We start from the raw sequence: 20,584 nt of genomic DNA on the forward strand, positions 1-20,584 counted from the left end.
GTCAGGGAGGGAGAGAGTAGGAGTCACAGGGGGAAGGGCTGCAGGCAGGTCCCTGGGATCCCCCTGGCACTAGTTTCTCTCTCTCCATCAAAGGTGGGAAGGAGCCACCCATAAAAATTCCCACCACATGCTCCAGTGAGTTGGAAGAAAGCCAGGACTGGCTCTTTGCTTTGAGGAACAAAGAATTGGGGGGCCAGGAAACACATCAGCAACCACCACTCCAGTGAGCAAAGTTTGAAGTCTTCCTGTCTTCCTTCAACTTAAGTGTCTCTTCCATTGGAGAAAGAGTCACTTCTGCTGCAGGAAGGCTCCGTAAGCTTCTTGAAAGATTCTTGGATACGCCCCCATGGCACCCACAGACACCACATTGGGGATCACTTTGCTAGGCCCAAAACAACAACCATCCAAGCCCTGGCATACTCCATCAGCTCTCTCATCCAGCAAACCCAAAACACTTCTTATAACCTGAGCCCAATCAGAATTAGGCCATGATTTCCTGGGTAGGTTTGATTTCCAAGGAGATTCTGGACTAGGACCATTTTCACACGGCCAGGCGCCCGGAACTCACGGCATAAAAGCTTCTTCCTAGCGCGATTTCCTGGCACAATCCCGTTTAATGGCCCTTTTTCTGCATCATCGGGCCATTAAAGGGGATCGTGCCGGGAGATCGTGCTAGGAAGACACTTCATGCTGTAAGTTTGCGCGATCTCCCGGGGTGCGTGTGAAAACAGCCAACTTTTTGACTACATTTGGACTATAATTTGAGTGCCTGGGGATACACGATTTTAAGGTTGTCTAGAATCAATTAATTGCCATTTGCAGCGAGGCAAAATCTGCTTGTGGAAAGAGCTTTCCATGCACATAGCTAGCAAAGATGCAGATGAATATTTGTATGAGCAACCATATTGCAGTGCTCCTCTCGGCCCCACTGAAGCAGGTAAATTCATCTTTTGAGATGAACAAGACTCTGTGTCCTCATCTAGAATCATCAGCCAGTGCCACTATTAAGCTTGCTTGATAACTTTGTAGGATTTACTGAAACACAAGTATAGTGCCCTGTTCTTTGGCCTTTGCTGTCAAAGCTAAGATTATTGTTATTAGCATTAGTATTAAAATATTAGTGAGAATGCACTTTATTTTTTCTTGTATTGTGTTTGAAGTTGTTTTCTCTGAATAAATGTTTTATTTAAAATTTATTTGGCACTGCTTTGTTTCAAACTCTTCGCATAGAACCACCAACACTGGATCTATACTACATAGCTAATAGTCTTTAGGAGGTTAGAAAACCCAATTTACAGATTCAGAAAGGTATATGCTGCCTCTTCAGAGATCTGTTTGAGGCGGTATATACATTTCTAAATAAAATTTGTTTTAATCAGGTTCTTATCATACCTGAAGGTAAATATGTGATGTAGTGATGGAACTATGCTCATGACATGTGACTTTAATCCCGTGTGTTAAAATTCACACACTCCTCAAATTGGACCTATGTGAAAGGCCCAAATGGAAGAAACCTGGTGTTTTTTCCCAGTATTCTTGCCAATGGGTGCACTGCAAAGACACTGATATAATGGACAAATCTGACTCTTAAATTAAACTTTATTAATATTTAATACAATTAAATATTAGAGTATTTATTTAGGATCTTTGTGTTTTTCATCACAGACACTAAAGTATTCTCTCTCACCCTAGCATTTCCTGCTGCAGGTCTGATTGGACCATTCACAGATAGCAGCAGCGATTTCTAAGGTTATGGACAACGGAAAAGTGTACCCTATCTGCATGCAGCCCAATTCACACTAATGTTTCCTTATTCCACTATAGGCAAGCAGGATACAATTCAAACCCTAAAGATAAAATCCACTCGTTGAGAGCACTCGTCCACCCACAGAAGTCAGAACAAATACAGGAAAATTACAATTAAAGTTAGGATATAAGTCTGGTGAATCAGAAAACAGTAAATAAAAGGAACTTATTTTATTTCTTTTAGCTCTCAGTGAAATGGTGAAGTGTGAGTTCCAGGCAGCTAAAACAAAACAGTATGTAACTCAAGAAGCCCAAGCTTCTTGCTAATGAGATGTATATGTTTTGAAGAATACAAAACACGTTGAAAGGAGGTATCAAAAACCAGGCTATCTGGTTGCATAGCTTACATGATTTACATATTTATTTTTCTTTCATGTAATTTTTTATAACATTGCAACCAGAATCTCTCTTCTTGTATGTGTTGCTTTCAACAGGAAATCATGGGTTTTCACTCATTATTCTTTCAATCCATGGAATATACCTAGATACTCGAACATAAACCCCAGGCTTCATGGGCTGGGCACAGCCAAGACCCCAGGAGGTGACTCCCTGCAGGATATATTTTCCTTGCTCTTCACAGACTAGAGGCCCTCCACTGTCACCCTACAAAGGAGAAGGAAGGGGGGAAATGAAGGAATTTAATATAATCAAATATACAGACATTTCCTGACAAACTTGTTCCATATCTTGCCATTTTGAATGGAATTACACAATTTTGCTTTCCTCCCACACAATCAGACACAGGGTATGAGAACTATAGACCCTGTGGCATCTCATGCTCAAACAGACAAGATCTTTCTGTCCATCCATAGAATTAGCGTGTGCAGCTTCAATTTGTCTTGGGACCATGCAGAGAAAGGAGGGTGATTAACATTTCAAATTCCACTCAGTTTTACTGATCAGAACCAGGCTCCTTACTTTATTAACATTTTAAAGGAGAATGCATAATTAAATGGCACATCTTTTCTCCTTAAAATCCTGATTCACGAAGTGTGAAGCTGATTCTCTTCCTGAGCTAGGAGGCTCTTCTACCTACTAATGGATTAAATCTATCCCTAACTTCCATTACGAAGAATCGGGATCCTTTTACATACAAAAATCTTGAGCACAGGGTTAATGTGCCTAAGGGGAGAGTGGGACTGTGCATACTAGCCCTGTCCATTTACAAGCACATTGGCCTGGTCCCCTGCCCTCATGCATTCACTTTTTGAACATGCAGCAAGTACAGAATTACACCAGTAGATTTCTTCTCCATGGTGAAAAACATTAAAAAAGCAGTATTCTGGACCATGGGGACAGAGCATGCATGTCCAGAGTTTTTATGCACATAAGCATTGTGTCCGTGTGAGGTGAACATGCAATGGACTAGCACGGTCATTCATGCACAGGACCAGCATGTTTGCTTCTGCTCCCCCTCTACATGGCTGACCCACAAATGTTAAAAACACGAGGAAGTAGGAAAGAGATGTGCAGGTTTCCATTGCCCCTATACAGGACTCGGAGAGACTAATCTGCTTATTAATTTAGCTATATTGAATGGAATTACACGATTTTGCTTTTCCTCTCAGTGATCTCAATTTCTGTATGCTACCCTGGTCATCTGAGGCTTCCAACATGTCAAGCCTTCTTAAAGTAGTTTTCCCACCATATTTTCTGGTGCCACCTTCCATTGCAAAATGGGATGAAAGCTCACACATGATACATCTATCACGAGATGAATTATTTATCAGCGGTTCAGCAGAACCCAACCTAGAAGTAAATTCAGGTGACAAAACAACTGTTTGAAATCTAAGCATGTGAAAACTGCTTCACAAGGGAAGCTGCCTCCAAAATCTCCAGCCTTCACATTACTGCTACAAACATAGTAGGGATTATGTATTTCTATTAGATACCAAAAATCAGATAGATGCTTTGTTTCGTATTTTGAATCTCAACTCATTTAACCAATTGGAAGGCAATGTTAGATCTATTTTCTGCTGTTTGGCATGTTTAGCTGCCGAGGCTCATAAAAAGCCTTTAACACCCAAACCCAGTTTTTTTCTGTATAAAGTCAAGCCTGTTGTCATCAGCCACTCTTACCTGACAACTATCAGTACCGCCATCAATATTACCAGCACAGAGTTCGGTGGTTCTGACTCTGCCATTCAGAAATTCAGGCCGATTACACACTTTATTTTCAATTACAGGGAAGCCAGTCTCCTTCAGAACACCATCGCCGCCAGTTCCTTTGCAAGCAAGGCAAAAATGTGTAACTAAATGGAATAAACAGTTCCTGAACAATATACATTTTGGGATGCAATAAGTAGGTTAAAGGAATCAGAGTAAATTCGCCTCCTTTCAGCTTATTATATGAAGCAATTAATTCTACAGAACCCTTTCCTCATTTATCCGTGGCATGAAATGAATGATATTTTAGTTTGCTCATGTCCTTGAGACACAATAATAAATATTAGCTAAGTATTGAGCAATGTAATGAAATTCCAACAACTCATCCTGTGTCTCATGTCTAAAGCTAATAAGAAGCAGTCCTCCTATAAGAAAATTTGCAGTCCTCCTATAAGAAAATAGGAGGACTGCAAACCGACATTTATGGTCTGCAGCTGCATATTCCTACACAGCAACATTGTGTAGATGGGTACAAGAGACCATGCCACCCTAGATCTGCACTAAATTGGATGCCGATTAAGAATGAAGTCACGTCACCTTTTTCTGCCTTCACCCAATGGTAGAGATCTGAATGCTATTATAGCCTAAGAAAGGTCAAATGTTCACTACAATTTCTAGCACAACATAAATAAAGCTTGCAAAACTTCCTCTGTTCTATGACTTCCAGTACATATTGAATTCTTCCCAGTTGTTGCACACGGATTTCTCCCTCTACGATGTTTATAGTGGAAAATAAAATATCTATGTAAAAGCCCCCTCAAATGATCTGCAAACAATCCTAGGTACAATACTTTACATGTTGTAGGAATAACAGTGTGCACCTCATCTCACAAAGCTACAAACCAAACCTTAGGAGGCACATCTCATTTAATCTATTGTAAATCAATCGCTAACTCAAGGCTCCTTCCCCTGGCCACTCAAATAGGCAGTTATCCGTCCACTAATTAAAAAATCATCCCTGGACAAAACTGATGTGGCCAATTATCACCCAGTCTCTAATCTGCCCTTTTTGGGTAAAGTGATTGAGAGAGCAGTAGCTGACCAACTCCAGATCATTTTGGAAAACTAGCACTCTAGACCCTTTCCAGTCTAGATTCAGACCAGGGCATGGGACAGAGAGTGCTAGTAGTGTTAGTGGATGATCTGTCTAAATATAGACAAAGGCCATGCCTCTTTATTGCTCCTCCTGGATCTGTCTGCAACCTTTGACACAACAGACCATGCCATCCTGTCGAGGTGTTTAGAAATAGAAGTGGGCATCAAAGGATGTGCCCTGGACTGGTTTAAATCTCATGGAATGGATGCAAAGGGTTGCTGTTGGAGATCAGCTATCTCCAGAATGGGAACTATCTTGTGGGGTTCCACAGGGCGCAATCCTATCTCCCATGTTATTCAACCTCTATGTAAAACTTTTAGGAGAACTCATTCACAGCTATGAAGTGGGATGTCATCAATATGCAGATGACACCCAACTCTGTACCTCGCTATTCAAGTCCCCACAGGATGCAGTAGAAATCTTAGATCACTGCCTGACAGACGTGGTGAAATGGCTGGAAAATAACAAATTGAAATTGAACCCAGATAAGACTGAAGTGATGCTTGTTGGGAAGGCAGAGATCTTGAAAGACATTATACTCCTCACTGTCAATGGAGTTCGTCTGACCCTTGCAGACTCAGTCAAGATCATAGGAGTTATACTGGATCCAGAACTACTACTAGAAAAACAAGGCAGCCACAAAAAATGCTTACTACAATCTCACTCTAGCCTGGAAGATGGCTTCTTACCTCGACATGGCCGACTTAGCCACCTGGATCCATGCTATGGTAACATCAAAACTTGACTATTGTAATTCACTATACATTGGTCTCCCATTTAAGTTAACTAGGAGGCTCCAATTGGTGCAAAATGCTGCAGTTTGACTGTTAGCAGGAGCGAGCAGAGGCATGAACATCACTCCCTTCCTACAGTCACTCCTTTGGCTACCTATCAGTTACCATGCTCAATTCAAGGTATTGGTTATTACATATAAAGCTCTTCACGGCCTTGGCCCAACGTTCCTACGGGCCTGCCTCCCTTCCTATGTCCCTCCATGGCAGCTTAGCTCATCTGAACAGGGTCTCTTACAGATGCCAGTGTGCACATGGGCAAAATCAACAGCAGCCTGTACACAGGCTTTCTCGTGGAACGGCCTGCCTGAGGAGGTCAGGAAAAACCCCACTCTCACTGGCTTTCCGCAAACGATGCAAAACCGAATTATTCAAAAAGGCCTTTTACTCAGATAGAAGGGAAGTATTGTAGGGAGGGGGTCTCAGATGCTTCACTAATGAGTTCACCACTATGTTGCCTTGCATATTATCTGTTGCTTTGAATATGTACTCCTACATACTACCTGTGCTTCATGTTATCTAATGTCAGTCCTAGAATTGGTTATGTTCAGTTTCAGCAATTCTTCAGCTCTGTACTGGATCCTTACCAATGCTATGTCTTTGTAAAATCCTATGACATTGTTTATGGAAATGTCCTTGACACTGTTTGGAAATGACCTTGATATTGATTGTACTAATCTCACACTATGTAATCAGCCTTGAGTCTCAGTGAGAAAGACGGACTATAAGTGACATGCATACATACATACATACATACATACATACATACAAACAAACAAACAAACAAAAACAAACAAAGAGAGAGCAATGATCCCAGTCAAAGTACCTTATCAGGACATACATTGTTAAACTTTCTTATAGTGACTTTTCTCCACAATTTCCTGGCCTCATCCCTTCCCCATAGGTGCCCTTCTCCTCCAATCACCACAGGGATTCTCCAGACTTTCTTTAGTATAAACAACGGTTAGATCACTATAATACAATAACATTGTAATGACCAGGGCTTTTTTCTGGGAAAAGAGGTAGTGGAACTCAGTGGTGGAACTCAGGACCACACAATGATGTCACTTTGAGTTAGCTGGAACAAGGGGGGAGTTTTTTAAAGTTTAAATCTCCCTCAGTGAAAATGGTCACATGGCTGGTGGCCCCGCCCCCTGATCTCCAGACAGAGGGGAGTTTAGATTGCCCTCCACGTTGCCTGAGTGACGCAGAGGGCAATCTAAACTCCCCTCTGTCTGGAGATCAGGGGCGGGGCCACCAGCCATGTGACCATTTTCAAGAGGTGCCAGAACTCCATTCCATCATGTTCTGGCAGAAAAAAAGCACTGGTAATGACCTACTGCTGTGATCTATTAGCTCCTCTGAAGTCACAGCATTTGTTTTCATTTTAAAAAGTAAGCCTCTAGACCTTCTTGTGAAAATATAGGGAGAATTCAGAGAACAAATAGATTGTGGCAATATATTGTTATAATGTGATTATGCTGTAGTGATCTAGCAATAACTGATTTTTTTTAAGTGCTCCATGGCAGAGGGGAAATGATGGATGTGCAGGGGCTAAGGCAAAACAAATGTCACTAGTGTCAGTGGAACATTGATCATATTCCCTTACACACAGTGTGAAAAAGTGCTTTGCTTGTGAGCTTTCAAAAAGGATTGTAGGTTTGGGACAACATTGTATGGATGCTCCCCCTCCCCAAAAGCCCTCCATGTGGAAGCAACACAAGTCTTCTTTATATGTCATACCTCAGAAAGGTGAAAATAAAATGGTAGGATGACGATGCAAAATGGTAGGAAAGAGGCAATGCAAAATATTGTTTAGATATATTGGAGTATAGAATTCACTCACCTTTTGTTTCACCCCATCCTGTGACATAGCATTCTGCTCTGTCTGCTACCATGGTATTGACTAAAGGCAGACATGCGGGAATTACCTGATTGGTGATCTCAACAGGGCTGAAAGAAACATTTCCATGAAGTTTGGCCGATTGCATTTTTTAAAACTACTATTACAGTCATCCTGGAGAGATTCATACGAAACATGTTCTGTATTGTGAACCTTTAAGCAGCAATGTTTTTTAAGCGAGGTGTTCCTAGAATACTAAGATTCTCGAATATGTCTCTCTTATAATAAATGCTGCTTCCAGGCAAGTGTAGGTGAAGAGCTCAAAACCTCAGTACTGAGCAATATGCAGTTCTAGGGCTTTTTAATTGCAATCTCATGAAGCCTGATCACATGCATGTGTTCTCTGAAGTAACCCCTACTTCTGAGAAAATATGCATAAGATTGAGTGAAGACAGACATAATGTTTTTAAAGCAGTGGAGCTGGTTTGAAAGCACCCTTATATTGTATTCTATGTAACTATACCTTTTCCTGTCCTGAGCTAAGTTCTACAAGTTTGCAGCAAAAGCTAGTTGTGGGGGTACCGATCAGTAAGTATTCCTGATGTTGCTTTGAAAACTTATATCTGATGCTTTTATGAGGATAGCCTGCTAAGAAATGTGGGAGAGGGGAAAGATTGATGGCTGATTAAGCATTCGAATTTTCTGATGTACATATCTGAAAAGCTGTAGAGATGATATCACCCTACTGGTAAAGAAGTTGCTGTAAGCACTGTTGAAATGCTTTCATGTCTTCAACATTAATACTCCAAAGTTGTGATATGAGACCATTTTGATCACACATTATTTTCTCATTCAGTAGAAGTATGTTGGAACAGAAGCTGAGAGCCAAGCTACAAGTGACGCCTTACACAGGTTGGACACTTGTCAGCTTCCCTCAAGTTTTGATGGGAAATGTAGGCATCCTGGTCTTGCAGCTGTAATGGAGAGCCAAGCTGTAAAACCAGGACACCTACATTTCCCATCAAAACTTGAGGTAAGCTGACAAGTGTCCAACCTGTGTAAGGCGTCACTTGTAGCTTGGCTCTTAGATGTATCTGTTTCATACAAGTCACTTCTGACACCAAGTTGCTATCTCTAAATGTATACATAATACAACACATGTTGCAAACTGATAATTATTGCTCAAGGAAAAAGAATAGTGTAGTATTGCTTCACATGGAAACCTGTTTGCATAAAGCAGCAACTCCCTGCAGATATTTGAATCATGCCAACCCAATACTTCCCTCCTGCTTTGAACACACTGTTAAACTATAAGGGGAGTCATTCACCATGTTGAACGCTCAATTTCACTCTTCAGTAGTTACCATGTCACAAAAATAACACATGCATTGGGCAATAAGCAGAATAAGGGCTATGACCCAAAGGATACCTGTCCAGTTTCAGCAAGGCCATGTCTGCCCCACTTGGTTCCTTGAACATCTTTTCAACATTGCGGTTTTGTACCGATACCTCTGTAGCCCTCTCCTTATGTAGCCCAAGTACCACTTTGTAAGCAGCAGGGTTTCGTGACCTGGAAGAAGGAGTTTTGCTGGGTAAGAGCATATCCAGACAACCAGGATTCATGACTGTTCATCATGGCTGAAGAGGACAAAAGCCCCCTGAAAGCTGTTAGAGCCTTCTGGGTTCTAACATTTTGGGTTGTATTTTGACACTTATAGGTCCTCTAAATGCCCCAAGTTTTATAAACTGCTAAATATTTTCCTTGTAAGTGAATTAAAGTAGCCAGCAGCTAATTTTCATAAGATCCTCATTTCCATTAGGTCTCCAAAGTCTGCAAACAATAAAATTACAACCAACTTGATAGAACTATTAGTAGGCTAATTTCATTTTTGCCTTCTTTCCCCTTCTTCAAAACCTTTATTTAATCTGACTCAATTCCAACCCCCGCCCTCTCCCTATCCACTTTGGCACCTGGATACATTTTTCTTTCTCTCTGTTTTTCTAGAGAAAAAGTTTAATTACAGTCTGACACCATACAGTGTTAGATAATACACATAAACTATGCTTATCTTAAGCAAGAACTCAAGAATGACTTGCTAGCCAAGAAATCCTTCCCTGGCACATACAAAGAACTGTGACAAAGAAACTCTGTAACTTCTCTCCACAGGCTTGTTCAGCAGCAGCTGCACCAAGAAGTTAGAACAAGCAAACTTGTCCTTCTTTTTACAGGTATTAGAAATGGAAAGAAACAAAATATGAAGCGAATATCAGCTAAGAAGCTGTCATTAATATCACAATAGAAAGCAATAGGTAATAGGGATCCTGTACTCCAAGGTGCTTTAGCCATCTCATGGCAGTGCCTGTCTGCTTCTCTCTCTGTTTCTTCTAACATCTAACTACATTTTCTTTTCATATTGACACACACCGGCTCCCTTCCTTTAGCTAAGACAGGGTTCCTGATGGGCACATGGTCAGAGCTGTTTCCTGATTCTGAGGCCCATTCAGGTGATATCTACAGTTGTTAAGACACAAAACCATTCCTTTTGTCATGTAGGATAAAAATGAAAAACAAATTCAATAACTGACATTAGTAGACATACCACCAAACTTTCCAAATCCAAATCACGTTCTATATAAACTCCAAGTTGCTGCTCGCTGAGCATGTATCTTATACACTGTATCTTCATTATGACTTTTTAAATTAAATGTTTTCTTTATTCTGCAGATATATTTATCTGAATGCTGGATCAAATTCAGTTTGATTCCTTTTTTATTTCATGGCATTTGCCCCTTACTGTAATCAACATACGTGAGCTGGTAGCTCACAAATCTTAAAACATACATACACAATTTATGGAATTTGCTCCTATAAAATTTAGTTATGGCCACTAGCTATTAGCTATCAACACTTATGATGTTTAAATGAAATCTCCATGTTCATAAGCAGTCTTTATGTCCTGCTTGTGGGCGTCATGGAAGCATCTGACAGACTACATACACAAAATTTTGGAGGAGATGAACTCTTAGTTTGCTCTAGCTCAGCTCTTCTTTTTGTAAAAAGGCTCAGCTCTTCTTATGTGGTTCTAATCTCAGCCACAGATATATGTGTGCCTCTTAGAAAATATTCATTTCAGAATTGTCATGGAATGATTCTCAACCAATAGACTCTAGTAACTAGTAAAGGGGTTAGGAACCTCTAGCAAAGTATTCTCATAAAGCTACAACTGTGGCTGCAGGGGTGATGGTGATGTGTGGGGCTTTGGGACAAAAACGGTTGGAAATACAATGTCTTGGGTACAGAGAAGGCAGAAGACACAGAATACCTACGGGGGCAACAAATCTGACAGTTAGATAGAAAGCAAAATAAGATCCTTCTTTCTGCCTCTCCTCTGTCCTTCTTGCATGTTTCCAGATTGGTATACTTAGGCTACTTCCTGCTTCTTCCTGGAATTCTCCTCTCTCTGAGAGCCTTGCTACAAGTGACATCTTACACGCGAACGGCACTTGATCATTTTCACAAGTCTTTCTGGGAATTGAAGTCCCTCTCCCCCACCCCCTTTTTTCTGTTCCTTCCCCTCTGTTAGAATGGCTGCCTGAAGAGACGGAGAAAGCCTGCTTTTGCAAATCACTCCTCCAGTCACAAGCCTGCTCTCAGTGATCTTTGGGGGTGGGCAGCTGTGACTTTCTCAGCTTTCTCCAGAGCATCTCCCCCCCAGCAAGACGATTAGCAAAGTTGCAGCTGCCCGCCCCCAAAGATCACTGAAAGGACACTAGGACTTCACCAACATGTCAGCTTTCTCCAGAGCATGCCCCACCCCCCAGCAAGATGATTTGCAAAAGCTGCTATCGTAGGTGTAATGATTTCAAGAAATGGGTGCATGTGTCTTTAAATGTTTGGTGAGATAGGTGAAGAGTGGGGGTGAAAGAGAGAGATGAGTGAGTGATACGATTGGTTGATGACAGAGTGGGCGGAGTGAAGGCAGTTTTCAGTTATTGAGGGAGAGAAAAAGGTTCAGTTAGGGCAAGAGAGGCAAGTTGTGTGCAGCCTGAGTGTGTTCATGTATTTGTGAGGGAAAGGCAACCTGAGTGGAAGCCTGAACTGAGTGTGTCTGTGAGACTATATATTCATTCTATTTGAAGCAGGCAAACTGTGTGTGCGCCTGAGAGAGAAAGGATTGAGAGTCAGAAGAAAGCAGGCTAGCTGTGTGCTGCCTGAATATGTTGGAGTGTTTATGAGAGAAATATAACCTGTGTGGAACCTGAACTGAGCATGTTTGTGAAAGGACAGTCAGTCAGGGAAAGAGAGGCCAGCTGTGTGAATGAGAGTAAATGAAGTAACTTTAAGAACTAAGAACTACTTTTATGAAACCAATACGCTTCTTGAAAAATAAACATTTATTTTGTTTTATTATATCCCAGTGTAGCTGTCATTGCTATATCCCATTCATATCCTCAGGGCCACATAGAACCATGAAGGAGCCTGATGCTTAAACACGTTACCAAAGGGGAAATTTGAATAAAATATTTTGGAATAATACATTCCTGGTGGCAGCAAACTATCCAGAGGGTGTAAGGGGAAGATTAAAAGAAAAATCTACCCCAAAGAAAGTGAAGATCATAACAAGTGGAGGTATAGCGGTGGGATTCCAAACATCCTGAGGAGAAGACAAATTTTAAGGGGGATATAATAGCCTGGGAGGAAGGAACATTCTGAGAGAAAGGCATTCTGAAGGGACAGATAGCCAAGGAGACAGAGTGTTCAGTTAAATCCTATGAGGAATATAGAACTGTTATAAAGGAAAGACACAGAAGAACTAGTAGGATTTATAAGACAGAACATAATCTGGTGAAGTTTAGTACAATTGTAGAAGGAAATAAAAGTAAAAGAGAAATGGCAGAGTTTATGGGGATGAAAAAGGAGGCTCTCATTCAGAAGTGCATAGAGTTAAATTTACCTCATGAGGGGAAAAGTGTAGAAGAACTGAGAGTTATACTGATACAGAGCAGTGGAGCCAAGTAGAACTGCAGAGGAGAGAAACCCTGAGAGAATGTACAACCCTAATCCAGAATATTTAGAATTTCTGAGGGAAAAGCTGAAAGCTGAAATGGAACAAAAACAAAGGGAAAGGGAAGCTGAAATAGAACAAAAACAAAGGGAAAGGGAAGCTGAAATAGAACAAAAACAATTTGAGAGGGAAAAGCTGAAAGCAGAAATGTAACAAAAACAAAGGGAAAGGGAAGCTGAAATAGAACAAAAACAATTTGAGAGGGAAAAGTGGAAAGCTGAAATGGAACTTAGAGTTCAAGAGATGGAAAGACACACCAGTTTGGAAGCTGAAAGATTATAATTAGAAAGAGAGAGACTTAAGAATGGGGACAAAAAGGTGGGAAACTGTGAACCCAGAGCTGATTTACCTCGAGTTACCTCAAAAGATTTTATGGTGTATGTGTCAGGAGAAGATCCACAAATTTTCCTGTCCACTTTTGAACGATCTGCTCAGAACTGGGAAATACCAGAGACACAATATATGAAGTATTTACCCAGCTTAATTAGAGGGGAATTGGCTGAGATCTACAACACATTTCCCTCAGATAAACCTGTTGTTTATGCTGAATACAAAGAGGCAGTATATGACAGATTTAGGCTAGGTGCTGATTACTTCAGAAAGAAGTTTAGAAGCCTAGTGCCTCAGAAAGAGAAATCATTTAAGTATTTTAGTGCCAAACTGAAAGACTATTTTGATAAATGGATTTCATCTGCCAAAGTTAACTCTAAAGAGGGAATAAGGGATCTAATGATTTTGGATCAGTTTTTATTTCAACTTCCTTCAGAGATCAGACTTCTGGTTAAAGACAAACTTCCAGAGAATGTCAACCAAGCATCAGAGTGGGCAGATAGATTAACACTTAATAGAGGAGGTTGGGATTGCCGTGAAAAGAAAGACTATTCTTATAAACCAGAGTTTAAATCAAGTAAAGGACAAGAGGGAGAAAGGAAAGGAACATATGAGAGCGCTGAGATTATAAAAAGTCAAGATAAAAATATAGAAAGTCCCTGCAAACCAGAAGTGATAAGAGGCATACTAATAGACTTGAATGCAAGAAGTAGGAGGAAAAAGGAGGAAAAGAGATCTGAAATTTTGGATAAAATAAAAGCCAAAGAGATACAACTTAAGAAAAGACCGGGGAAAAAGAAAATATATCAGGATATTAAAATTCTGCAGGAACAATTGACGGCAATGGACAACAAAGAATTAAAGTGGAATTTAAAGAGGCTGAATCAGAGGTCATTTGAAGGCGCAAATAAACCCGGGAAATATTTGGCGTGGCAATTAAAAAAAAGGAAGGAGAAGAAAATCATAAGCAAAATTCTAGAAGATGATAAGATGTTTATGGACCAAGCGGCTATTAGTAGAGCCTTTTTCAAGTTCTATGCAAAACTGTACCCAAAAAAAAGAAGTGAGCAAAGATTTAATAGCGGAATATTTAGAGAAGATGAAAATTCCGGCAATTCCTAAAAAATGGAAAGAGAAATTAAATAAGGAAGTGACGGAAGAAGAAATAAAGGAAGCTATACAATCAACGAAAATAGGAAAGGCGCCAGGACCAGATGGACTAACGGCAAAGTTTTATAAAGTGATGGCTAATGAACTGGCGCCCTTCCTGAAAGAGGCAATGAATGGAGTGATGCAAGATCAAAGGATTCCTGATTCATGGAATGAAGCCAATATATCGCTGATTCCGAAGGAAGGGCAAGATTTGACCAATGTCAAAAATTACAGACCAATCTCGTTGTTGAATAATGACTATAAAATATTTGCAAAGGTGTTGGCAGAGAGGTTGAAAGGATGGATGTCGGAATTCATTGCCGAAGAACAGGAAGGATTTCTACCTAACAGACAAATTAAAGACAATTTGAGGACAGTAATAAACACTATTGAATACTATGATAAGCACTGTGACAGAGAGGTTGGTTTTTTCTTTGTAGACGCGGAAAAAGCATTTGACAACCTGAACTGGGACTTTATGTTTGCTACCATGGAAAAGCTGCAAATGGGAGAAAAGTTCATACAAGCGGTCAAGGAAATTTATAGAGACCAGAGTGCAGCAATCATAGTGAATGAGGACTTGACAAAAAAATTGAAAATTAACAAAGGAACTAGACAGGGTTGCCCTTTGTCTCCATTGTTGTTTATTCTGATTTTGGAAATACTGATGATCCAAATACGTGAGGATGACACAATCCGAGGTATGAAAATAAAAGAGTTTTCCTACAAGGTCAGAGCTTTTGCGGATGATATAATGTTAATAGTAGAGGATCCAATTGAAAATATGCCAAAGGTAATAGAGAAAATAAAAGTGTTTGGAGATTTGGCTGGATTTTATGTGAACAAAAAGAAGTCAAAGATTTTATGTAAGAACATGATTAAACAGAAGCAGCAAGAGCTAATGGAGATAACAGATTGTGAGGTGACTAATAAAGTAAAATATCTTGGCATTGAACTGACTGTGAAAAATATAGATTTGTTCAAAAATAATTACAAGAAACTGTGGATACAAATAGAGAGAGACTTAATAAAATGGAACAAATTGAATTTATCATGGCTGGGAAGAATTGCAGCAGTAAAAATGAATGTCTTACCACGTGTGATGTTCTTGTTGCAAACTATACCAATTATCCGAGACTCCAAACAATTTGATAAATGGCAAAGGAAAATCTCAGACTTTGTGTGGGCAGGTAAGAAACCACGAGTGAAAATGAAGGTTTTACAAGATGCGAAGGAAAGAGGTGGCTTGCAACTGCCCAACATAAGACTGTATCATGAGGCAGTATGTCTTGTATGGTTGAAAGACTGGATAACGTTAAAAAATCGCATGTTGCTGGCCCTGGAGGGACATAAAAAAATATTTGGATGGCATGCATACATGTGGTATGACAAAGTAAAAGCGGACTCTATGTTTTTGCATCACTATATTCGGAGAAGCCTCTTCACGGTCTGGAAGAAATATAAGGTGTATATGGGAGACGGAATTCCTTCATGGGTGGTTCCGTATGAAGTAATAGATCCGAGAACTGTTGATAACGAACAGCAATGCCTAACTTACAAGGAGATTACACAAATACAATATTCAAAGCTGAGAATAAAGACAGAAGAATTGTCTCCTTGTTATGGATGGTTTCAGTACAGACAGATCAGAGATCTTTACAATGCGGACTGCCTGAGGGGAGGTATAAGATTGGAAAATTCGGAGTTAGAGGAAGTGATATTACAAGAAGGCAAGAAAGAAATATCTAAGATTTACAAATTACTTTTAAAATGGTTTACGGTGGACGAAACAGTAAAAGTCCAGATGGTGAAGTGGGCAATAAACTTTCATAAAGAAATAATGGAGGCATGGGAGTACCTATGGAAAAATACAGTGAAGATTTCAACTTGTACGAACATTAAAGAAAATGTGTACAAAATGATTTACAGATGGTATTTAACACCAAAGAAAATTGCGCTAGGAAATACTAATATGTCAGACAAGTGCTGGAAATGTAAAAAGCATGAAGGATCATTATATCATATGTGGTGGACATGTGAAGTAGCCAAACAGTACTGGGGTGAAATAATTGAAGCAATTAATGAGATTTTACAAATACAAATAAATAAGAACCCAGAATTGTTGCTACTGAACTTGGGAATGGAGGCAGTTCCAACGCAGTATAGAACATTGTTATTTTACATGACTGCAGCGGCAAGACTTTTGTATGCGCAGAAATGGAAGACACAAGAAATACCAACTGTAGAAGACTGGATTTATGGCGGAAATGGACAAATGGAAATGGACAAATGGACAAAATGACAAGGAAACTTAAAGATCTTGACCTAGGACAATACATTGTTGACTGGGGGAAATTGAAACAATTTTTGGAAAAAAAATGGGATGTAAAAGGAGAACTGTGGCAGTTCGAAAATTTTTAAAGAATAATGTTGCAATGGAAAGAGAGAAGGGATCTTACCATTTAGGGGGAATGTAATTATAATCTAAGCTAATATAACATTTAAGGGAATTTTACATTGGGATAACGAGAATGGTTAAACAGATATATCAATGAGGTATATAATATATAATATAAAATAACGGGTTAGTGGATCAGACCTTATATTACAATATATTATGTGGTTGTGTTATATTGTGTTGTGTGCTGTGCTACATTGGTGGCATAGCATACAATATATGTTTTATAATATATACTATATTGATAGTATATTTGATGGAATATATGTCTAAAAGAAAAGAAACAGAATATGTCTAAAGTAAGAGACACTGAGATCCCTGCTATATACTATACCATACTGTTATGTTATACTGATATGATATATACTATATTGATAGTATGTTTGATAGAGTTTATATAAAAGAATAAGAATGTGCTTAGATTAAGAGATATTATGATCTATAGGTGGTAGGAAAATATAAATGAAATAGACTTAAGTAATAAGAAGGGTTAAGGGTTGGAAAGCTGTTGGAAGTCAATAGGGAGGGGGGAGGAAAAGGGTGGGGGATAGACTAAGGGAAAAATGGGATTATATGCGTTAATTTGGAAAATTCTTTTCTTTTGTTTTTTCACTCACCAATAAAATTTTATTTAAAAAAAAAGATAAAAATATAGAAAGAAACCAAGATGGATGCTGGAATGATAGAAGATGTTATGCATGTGGTCTGAAAGGGCATTTAGCTTACAAATGTTGAAAGAACCAACCCAAGCAAACAACGCTTGAGCATGTAAGGAGGGTCACTAGAATTGACTCAGATGATCAGAGTGATGAAGATAATAGAAATTCCAAAAGCTCAACAAACCCAAATGAAACACCCAGTAAAAACACTGAAGAAACAGTCTACTTGTGTGGGGTAAAGATAGATAAGGTTGTTCAGGATACTGAACTGAGAGAGGTGGTACAAATAAATGGGAGAGATACTTTAGCCATTCTAGATACAGGAGCCTCAGTAACATTGGTCAGGGAGGATTTTGTTGATAAGAAAAACTTGATTCCAGATAAGCAAATATCCTTGCAAGGTGTGTGGGGAAATTCTAAAAGAGTGCCACTAGCACAGCTAAAAATTAAATGGAGAGGAAAAGAAGAAGATTTTCCTGTAGCAGTTATTAAAGAACAGAAAATACCAGTAGTATTGGGAAGAGATGTAATGGGAGCAAAGGCAAGAATTCAAATATGCACTGACTCCAATGATTTGCTACAAGCTGAAGCCAGGGGAGCAGAAGACAAGCCCCTAGGTATCTTAGCAACAGACACACTCAGTTCAGGCTTCCACTCAGGTTGCCTTTCCTTCACAAATACATGAACACACTCAGGCTGCACACAGCTCGCCTCTCTTGCCCTAACTGAACCTTTTTCTCTCAATAACTGAAAACTGCCTTCACTCCGCCCACTCTCTGTCATCAACCAATCATATCACTCACTCATCTCTCTCTTTCACCCCCACTCTTCACCTATCTCACCAAACATTTAAAGACACATGCACTCATTTCTTGAAATCATTACAGTAGGCTTTCTCCATCTCTTCAGGCAGGCATTCTAACAGAGAGGGGAAGGAACAGAAAGAAAAGGGGTGGGGGAGAGGGACTTCAATTCCCAGAAAGACTTGCGAAAATGATCAAGTGCCATTCGCGTGTAAGATGTCACTTGTAGCGAGGCTCTCAGTTTAGTGAGGCAGTTAGTATCTATTCCGTTTCTCTCAGCTTTCTGTCAAAGTTGTAGTTCCTGAATAAACTCTCTTCATTCATTCCTTAATCAGACTCAAGATCATTCCTAAGATATACCTTACCCTACAAAAACAACCTGTGTATAGGAAGTGGGGTAGAAAGGCCACAATTTTATTGATTACAGCCATCGGAGCACTGACACAGCATAGTGCACAGATCTATGCATTGAATTATCCAATTGCCATCTGATGATGCCATCCCCCCCAGCTTACCTACTAGGAACCAACCACAGGATGACAGGTGAGGTTAGCCCTCCCCTTCAGTTCCACCCTGGCTGTTCCCTGCCACCCAGGGACAAAGCTGGAACATATCTCTGCTTGGTCTCCCCCTGGATCCCTTAAAGGCATTCCTGACAGCCAGCCAGTCCAGTCTCCCCTTCTCAAGGGTTCCCACTGAATGCCCAGGAAACCACCATGAGAAGCAGGCATACCCACTCAGCTCCTATTACAGCTCCAATGGCTGTAACCCCACAGTGGAATCCAGAGTTGACTGTCCCCACATCCTGTAGGTAGGTGCCTCCTGCAGATGCAGCTGCAATGCCCCAAACTGACCAATCTTGCCCCAATTTCTTTACCCTGTGACATCTGCTCCAAGCCCAGAGGAAGGTTAAATGAAAACCAAGACCTTCGGCCAATTGGGCCCAAGGGTAAAAAATCCTTCTTGACCACAGAACAGGCACTTGGCATTAATATAGCCATAGATACTTCACAGCAACATGCTTACTTAGAAAAATTCTTATGCTTGTCTGTCCAGGCAAAGTAGCCACTCGTCAGAAAAACTTACCGTTCTAAGCAGTGAGTGGCTGTGAGAACCCACTGTGGAGATATCAAAGTGCCTCCACAGAAATGTAAATTGAAACTGAAAGAGAGAGGAAAGGAAGAAGATTAATTTCAAATGAAGCAGGCCACACTTCATAGCACTGTGAGGTGGTCTATTAGTCAAATCTGCAAGCGCTCTTATTTATAGGCTGTCTACAGAAGTAATCAGAGCATTTCTTTTGAAATTGCTTCAGTTTCAATAAACCTGTCCTGGTATTCTACAGCATACATAGAGAGTAAGGACTTAACTATATCCCACTTCCCAATCCAATCCCACTTATCCCACTTCCCAATCTTGCCTTAGCATTGTCCCTTGGAGGGGCAGTGATTGGATGGTGGTGTTCAACTTGATTTTTCACATGGCTACAATGAATTTAGCACTTTATTAGAAGCCTTCACTTAGGGTTGCCAGGTCCCTCAAGTCTCCCAGTGGGAGACTGGGACGCTGGCTCCTACCCTGACGCCTCTCCTGGTGTTGTGATGTGCGTGATGATGTCACTTCCAAGAGTGAATCATACAGGGTTAAAGTGCGCCCTGTGTGACAACATCACGCGAGCCGGGGACAGGCTGAGAGAGCAAGCAGCAATCTTTCTCTTGCCGCCACGCCCCTTGTCCCTGCCGCCTCTGTGCAGCTGGCGCCGGCAGGGACAGGGCTGCGGTGGCTGCAGCAAGAGAGCGGGCTGTGGTGGCCACAGCGGCAGCAGTGAGAGCGACCTGCTCTTGCCACCACTGCTTGCTCTCTCTTTGCTGCTGCTGCTGCCCGCTCTCACGGCGCGGGAGTGCACCCCACACCCAGGGGCGCACTGTGCCACCTGGGGAGGGGTTGCCCCAGGGAGCATGCCCCCCTCCCGGGGCGGGGAGTCCCCCAATCCCCCCTCCCCCCACGCCCACTTACCTGGCTGGCGGGAGGTGTGTGCTTCTTGGTAAGTGGGGGGGAGGGGGGGATCAGGGGATCCCCCGCCCCGGGCGGGGGTATGGCAACCCTACCTTCACTCCATACTTACTTTCCCTCAGACACATAAGCATGTTAAATCAATTCCCTCACAATACTGTAATGAAACAATTTTTAAATACCGTGTTCTGAGACTGATCTGCCATGGCCAAGAATGAGGTTTTGAAACACACCCACCAACAATCCTTCCAAAACACCGATGTGGGTCAAATTTAGCTTTCCCACATTCATATTCAGGAGAAGCTGATGAAAGAGAAAGACAGAGAGAGACTGAGAGATAGAATATGAAGATTATGAAACGTCTCAATCATAGGCGCAAAAGTTTGTAACTTAAAATGTCT

The 20,584-nt window shown here is 40.8% G+C and overlaps 1 protein-coding gene across 2 annotated transcripts in view; it reads right to left on the reverse strand.

The window, feature by feature from the left end:
* Nucleotides 1-1,581: 1,581 nt before the first annotated feature.
* Nucleotides 1,582-20,584, reverse strand: part of PLG (plasminogen) — a 50,681-nt gene continuing 31,678 nt past the window's right edge. For both annotated transcript variants that reach the window (XM_054970156.1, XM_054970148.1), the window contains exons 14-19: nucleotides 20,366-20,486; nucleotides 19,257-19,331; nucleotides 9,132-9,272; nucleotides 7,706-7,812; nucleotides 3,886-4,031; nucleotides 1,582-2,409 (exon numbers count right to left, since the gene is read on the reverse strand). In XM_054970156.1, coding sequence (XP_054826131.1) covers nucleotides 2,245-2,409; nucleotides 3,886-4,031; nucleotides 7,706-7,812; nucleotides 9,132-9,272; nucleotides 19,257-19,331; nucleotides 20,366-20,486 — 755 coding nt within the window. In that variant the 3' untranslated portion in view covers nucleotides 1,582-2,244. The remainder of the gene's footprint in view (nucleotides 2,410-3,885; nucleotides 4,032-7,705; nucleotides 7,813-9,131; nucleotides 9,273-19,256; nucleotides 19,332-20,365; nucleotides 20,487-20,584) is intronic.

The sequence above is a fragment of the Eublepharis macularius genome, chromosome 1, assembly GCF_028583425.1.
Source record: "Eublepharis macularius isolate TG4126 chromosome 1, MPM_Emac_v1.0, whole genome shotgun sequence".
Lineage (NCBI taxonomy): Eukaryota > Metazoa > Chordata > Lepidosauria > Squamata > Eublepharidae > Eublepharis > Eublepharis macularius.